The 7,050-nt window shown below is 41.3% G+C and overlaps 1 protein-coding gene across 1 annotated transcript in view; it reads left to right on the plus strand.

Moving 5' to 3' along the window:
* The first annotated feature begins 892 nt into the window (after positions 1–892).
* LOC108533655 (cytidine monophosphate-N-acetylneuraminic acid hydroxylase) overlaps positions 893–7,050 on the plus strand; it is a 78,433-nt gene continuing 72,275 nt past the window's right edge. Inside the window, exon 1 of the mRNA XM_017878514.1 lies at positions 893–1,173. Within this exon, the coding sequence (XP_017734003.1) occupies positions 1,163–1,173 (11 nt within the window). The 5' untranslated portion in view covers positions 893–1,162. The remainder of the gene's footprint in view (positions 1,174–7,050) is intronic.

Consider the following 7,050-nt stretch of genomic DNA (forward strand, 5'->3'; position numbering starts at 1 on the left):
ACATACCATTTTAAATGTTGTGGCAAATACAAGTTCAACGTCACATTGCCAGTGCTTCGGAAACTTACAGTCTAGTTGGAGAGACAAGACTAACATGAAAGATAATTTAGTGTTGCTGTCTTTTTTTTTTTTTTTTTTTTTTTAAGTGCAGATTTTGAGGCACAGAATTCTCCAGGGATTCAGGAGAGAGCGCACTCAGTGGGAAAAGGAGGAATTGATTTTAGTGAAGTGGGGAGAACTTAAGGTGAGTTTTTGAAAATACATGGGCAGGCACAATGCCAGCTAGTTCTTCACTGTATTGTGTTTGTTGAAAGAACCACAGAACACCTGCTTGCTAGAGCTGAAACAGTGACTGGGCAAGACAGGATGTTTATCAAACTGGGGAAAATAAACCAAGAGGCATACAGATGTCTCAAGAGATTTAGACTTGGGCCACTAGTCTGAGCCCTCAGGGTTGAGAAGACAGAAGTACAGTCAGGGGAGGGTAGGGATCAGGAAGGAACAGAGGCCAGACCTAAACTGTACGCCCCAGTGGGAAATACTATACAGAGGTCTTTTCTTTTATAATAAAGCAATTCTTATTATATTACAAAGAAAACCAAAATCTGTTTTTGTGACAGGATGATTCACAGAAGGACACATAAAATTAGGGAGTGATATATTAAGTTATCCTTAATATTTTCTCCTCATACACCACATTCATGTGTCTGCAAAACATACATGTGCATTCAGGCACACATATGTATGAACACACATACACACGCACACACACTTCATACTCCTGTGCTGGTGGGGAATTCGGAGTTTATCTAAAGTGCACCATCCACTTGCTAGGCTCTATGGGTGGAGCTGGAAGGGTAATAGAAAGGTTGGCAGATATATGAAGACAACTGAAATTCATATCAGCAGGCCAAGTGTTCATGTCACCAGAAGTCTGACTCACCAGCTGTGCTCTTGCCTGCTGTGCTCTTGTAATTGCTTTTGGAAAGGTTTTCTGGCTACAATAAAATCTGATTAAATTTGTTACCAAGCAAATTGAATTGTTCGGGCTGCAGCCTTTCTAGAAGTTTTAAACATTATTTAAAAGAATATTTCAACCTCACTCCATTTCAGCTATCTCTGAGGAGCTGCTCTTGTGCTGTTTGGCCCCTGCCTACTCGGAATGGAACAAAGGTATGGTGTGCATTGTTTTTCTACTGAATTTAGGATATTTATTTTTGATGGTTTGTCTTTTCATCTTCTGTGACTAGGTATAAGAATTGAGAGTTCTTGCTGGGGGATGGGGAAGGATTTATGATGTTAAAACAATTTTCGAATATATAGTATTTGCCATCTTCGGAACACCTGATTTACAATTCACCCAGTTACTTGGATATAGAACTTGCTTGTATCGCACCCTGCTTGCCCTTTATATTCTATCTACTTGAGCCATCTCTGCAACCCTGTCCACTTTACCCAACACCCTTATCAGCAACACTGCCTTTTCTGTATACTTCCCTTATTTTTTTCTCTGGCTGCTAGCAGATCTTGTTTTTGGAGCTTTCCTTTTGTCAAGACATTACTTACTGCTTTGCTCAGGTCTCAGAAAGCTTTGGGATCCAGAGAGATACTAAAGGATTGGGGCTGAAAGGGCATGGAAGATTCAGGGTTTGAACTTGAGGGGTGCTGTGGACTAAATGGTACAGTGAATTCATGGATCAAAAGTGCAGTCAGTCTTAAAGCTCCAATCAATACAATGTCAACTACTTCATGGGGTAAGTAAGATTTTTGTGGGCTTGTTAGAACTTACTTGCCATTTGTAACTTGTTTTTATGGGAAAATATCAAGTGCAGTATAAAATAAACATTTAGACCACTACCTAGTCATAAAGGGGGGTGCTTTCTGTAGTATATTTAATTAAACACATACTATTATAACACTTTGCTAAGTTCTAGTTCTCAAGTAAATATAAAGCCGTTCTAAAGATATTTTAGGAATGGTGACATGTTTAAATCTCAGGTTTATAAAAAGGGTTGTAAGAATGGCTGTTGTGGGCCATTAGTTTCAATGCTGATTTATTCTCTCCACAAATATTTGTTGAAATCCTCGTGTGTGCTAGGCTGTGGGGTTGCAACAGAACCCTAACACAAACATGGTTCCTTCCCCTGCATGGCTTACAGTTTTCTGGGGGACACAGATATTAATCAACCAACCTCATAATTAAAAATGAAATTATTGGCCAGGCGTGGTGGCTCACGCCTGTAATCCCAGCACTTTGGGAGGCCGAGGTGGGTGGATCATGAGGTCAGGAGATTGAGACCATCCTGGCTAACATGGTGAAACCCCGTCTCTACTAAAAATTAAAATATATATATATATATGTAGCCAGGCATGGTGGCAGGCACCTGTAGTCCCAGCTACTCAACAGTAGCTGGGAGGCTGAGGCAGGAGAATGGCATGAACCTGGGAGGCGGAGGTGGCAGTGAGCTGACACTGCGCCACTGCACTACAACCTGGGGGACAGAGCGAGACTCCATCTCAAAAAAAAAAAAAAAAAAAAGAAATCAGTTTGATAAGTGACGTGAAAGAAAAAGACATAGTGCTGTGAGGCTGTATCACAGTGGGATTTGACCTTATATGGGGAGTCAGGGAATTCCCAGTGGGGCTACTGATTGAACTGAGACCTAAAGTATAAGGTATTGGGGAAACCTGCCCCCAATATTTCAACATAGTTTCTTTCTATTTTCCATAAGCATCAGCCGGCTGAGAAATAAAGAGACAGTACAGAGAGAGAAATTTTACAGCTTGGCCGCCAGGGGTGACATCACATATTGGTAGGACCATGATGCCCACCTGAGTCTCAGACCAGCAAGTTTTTATGGAGGGTTTCAAAAGGGGAGGGAGTGTAAGAACAGAGAGTAGGTACACAGATCACAGGCTTCAAAGAGCAAAAAGCAGAACCACTGATAAGGGTCCAACAAAGATCAAGTACTTCTGAGGGGAACAGGGCAAAGGGCAAAAACAGAACCACTGATAAGGGTCCAGTAAAGATCACAGGGCAAAGGACAAGAGCAGAACCACTGATAAGGGTCTATGTTCAGTAGTATTGTCTTGATAAACATCTTAAACAACAGAAAACAGGGTTTGAGAGCAGAGAACTGGTCTGATCACAAATTTACCAGGGTGGAATTTTTCCAACTCTAGTAAGCCTGAGGGTTCTGCAGGAGACCAGGGCATATTTCAGTCTTTATCTCAACTGCACAAGACAGACATTCCCAGAGCAGCTGTTTATAGACTTCCCGCCAGGAACACATTATTTTCCCAGGGTATTAATATTAATATTCCTTGCTAGGAAAAGAATTTAGCAATATCTTTCCTACTTGCACATTCATTTATAGGCTCTCTGCAAGAAGAAAATATGGCTCTTTTGCCTGACCCCGCAGGCAGTCAGACCTTATGGTTGTCTTCCCTTGTTCCATAAAAATCACTATTATTTATTATTCTGTTCTTTTTAAAGGTATATTGATTTCATATTGTTCAAACACACGTCAATTTGTACAGTTAACACAATTATTACAGAGGTCCTGAGGTGACGTACATCCTCAGTTTATGAAGATAACAGGATTAAGAGATTAAAGTAAAGACAGGCATAAGAAATTATAAAAGTATTATTTGGGAACTGATAAATGTTCATAAATCTTCACAATTTATGTTCCTCTGCCGCAGCTCCAGCCAGTCCCTTCGTTTAGGGTCCCTGACTTCCCATAACAATAAGGAGAGTTAAATCTGTGAGGAAGGGATCAAAAGAGAATATTCTGAGCAAAGAGTTGTACACTGAGGAAATTAAAGAAGGCCAGATGTCATTAGGAGGAAGAACATAGTACAAAATAAGCTGGAAGAAGTGCATAGGGGTCATTATATATGCATCACCTCCTAGGCATGTTAGGGATTTTGCTCTTTCTCCTAGGAACAGTGACAGGAGACAAGTGAAAAAAAAAAGGTTGATAGGGTGGAATTATTTTAAATTTCCATTTAATCTATGTTATTGTGCCTCATTCTCCATGATGTGATTATTAAACATTGCGTGCCTGTGTTAAAACATCTCATATACTCCACAGTTACACACATCTATGTACTCACAAAAATTTAAAATTAAGTAACTATGTTATTCTTGGTCATCATGGAAAGAACAAATTAGAGAAAGAGTGAATTTAGGGTGACCAGTTAGGGCTCTATGGCAGTGGCCCAGAGGGCTATGGGGATGGCTTAGATTAGGGTGACAGGGAGGATGGTGGTGAGAGAGACTTAAGAGGTAAGATTAATGGATTTGACTTAGCTATAGGGTAGGGAGAGAAAGGGAGTTGTTGAAGATAACAGGTTGTCATGAAGTACATTTGAAGGATGAGAATGAGTGAGATGCACTGAGCTGAATTTTGGATATGCTAAGTTTCAGGTGTCTTTAAGACATCCAAATACATATGTACAAAAGGTAGTTAGCTATACAAATACAACTTTGTGGCTCAAGGTCTACTCATATATGTGTTTGAGAGTCATTTGTGCTCAGGAGATAATTGAAGCCAAGAGTATGAAGGAGACTCTCTAGGGAAAAAGTGTCAAATGAAGAGGTTGCAGAACTGAGCCTTGAGGAGCTACAATATTTAATGGTGAGATAGAGGAAGGATCCATCTACAAAGCAAACAAAAAAGGACTGAAAATGTAGGAAGAAAACTAATAAGCTATTAGGTGTGCCGAAACAACAACCACAAAAAGTATACCTGGCTATAAAGGAAGGGAGAAAGAAAACTAGCTGGAGGGTCTTTGGGGCTGAAATGCTTAAAAAAAAAAAAAAAAAAAAAAAAAAAGGTTTGGATGGTTTAAAAAAGCAATATAATGTAGATTCCTTCTACATACCATTCATGAAATGACAATATTATAAGGATAGCTGGCAAATCAGTGGTTGCCAGAGGGTATGAACAGTGGGGATGTGACTATAAAGGGTAGTCCTTGGGAGCTTCACTGAGGAAGTTCCTTGGTGGTGATAGAAGAGTTATATGTCATTTTGTTTGTTTTTTGAGATGGAGTCTCACTTTGTCAGCCAGGCTGCAGTGCAGTGGTGCAATCACAGTTCACTGCAACTTTGAAATCTGGGCCTTAAATGATCCTCCTCCCTAAGCCACCCAAGATGTAGCTGGTACTACAGGTGTGCACCACCACATCCTACAAGAATTATGTATCATTTTGTTCTTCACATTCCTATCAGACACTTTATAAAACAAATGGATCCAGTAGGGAACAAACACAATCATTATGCTGACTGTAGTGAATACAGAGGGAAAGAAAAAAGGTTCGCCTTAAAGTATTTGAAACCCACTGACTGTATGAAAATGCTACTTCCAGGCACCTGGGCTGTGACTCAGATGCTGATATTAACACAACAGAAAGGTCTCAATTTAGTGACTGTCCCACATGCTCCAGCCTTCCTGATTTTATCTCTCCGTATTTTTGAAATGACAGAGCCTGAACATCGTGGACAATGATTGAGGAGGAGGATCAGAGAGCCCAGCCAGACAAAGTTAGAACAGACTTGGGTCTTGCAGGCTATGCCTGGTGAGATCTGAGTTCTTGAGAAATGTGTCACATTCACGAACCTGCCTTCACTTTTTCTGCTGCTTATTTTGTAATGGAAGAAACAGACCACCACTGTGTGAGAGGGGTCCTTCCTGGCTTCCTTCCTCACAGCTGTGTTTCAAAGGGGAAGAGGCCTGTGAAGGTCAAGCACAGGCACAGCCAGAGCCCACAGAGTCCACTGGGACCAGCATGGGGACAGTCAGAGTCTGTGTTCCTCCTGCCTACTGCATGCCCTACACTATCCTGTGGGGGTTGGGGTGAGGTAGCTGCCGTGGGGAGGAGCACTGTGACTGAAGGAAACGTCTTTTCTCAGCTGTGGTCATGCCTAACCTCTGTCTCAAACCCAACTCTGCCTTTACCTTGGAGTGTCCAGAAAAGACAGCAGGAGCCAAATGACAAGCCAAAGTTAGTATGACATTTCCATGGAGTAGGGGTTGCAAAATTCCCGTTGAAAAGAGGAGAAATAAAGGCCATGGAAAGAAACTCCAGGGAAATGACAGGCCTCATTCACAGACTACATCCAGAATAAAGGAGCCCCAGGGTCAAGGATCAACAGTAGGCCTGTTGGAAACTAGGGTCCCATTGGAGTCAGGAAAACAAAACAACAACAACAACAAAAAAAACAGTAGGCCTGTTGAAACTAGGGTCCCCCTGGAGTCAGGAAATAAGAAATTCAAGCCATTCACAAAAGTCTTAAAAGGCATGACAGTTTCTAACAGTTGCTAGAAATGGTACCAACTCTGGGTTCTTGGGCTGTTAATGCACAGAAATTGGCATGAGGCTGAAAGTTTCCCCAGACAAGTCTTTATTGGAGTTTATCTTATACCTGGACAAAAGACAGGCAGCACAAGAGAGGAAGAGAATTCCCTGACTGAAGCCAGTAGGGCTTTTTTTTTTTTTAATCAGGCAAAGCGTGGGAATTAACTTCAGGGGTAGGGTAGGCAGGATGGGCTGGGCAAGTGTGAAGGGTAGCCAGTCAGCATATCTGGTTACAGTGGTTATCTTCAATAATGGGCAACCTGGTGATCTGGCTGGCTGCAACAACAGTGTAAATCAGTGGCTCAGCATTCCTTACCTATGTGGGATACTCAAAAACCTTGGTTATCTCCTAAGGCCAGTTTCCAGATTTAAGTAAAAGGCATGGTTCAAATATTATGGCCTGAGTGAGGTAGTACCGTGGGTTTTGTGGTGAGTGGGGATGCATGAAAGAATGATCTAGTCAATATAGGCTGAAGCCAGGCCCCATTCCTACTTGGTCTCAGAAAAAGACAGTTTTCTTTAGTATCCATTGGCCAAGAACTCAAACTTTTATAAACTTGGTTGACCAACTATCGCTGCTTCATTGTGATCTCTTCCGCCACTGGGAATGGATTTATTAACTACAGGACTTTGCTTTGTGGGAGAAGATTTAGTGATTTTTTTTTTTTTTTTTTTTTTTTTTTT

Source organism: Rhinopithecus bieti, unplaced genomic scaffold (assembly GCF_001698545.2).
Source record: "Rhinopithecus bieti isolate Rb0 unplaced genomic scaffold, ASM169854v2 scaffold_11110, whole genome shotgun sequence".
Lineage (NCBI taxonomy): Eukaryota > Metazoa > Chordata > Mammalia > Primates > Cercopithecidae > Rhinopithecus > Rhinopithecus bieti.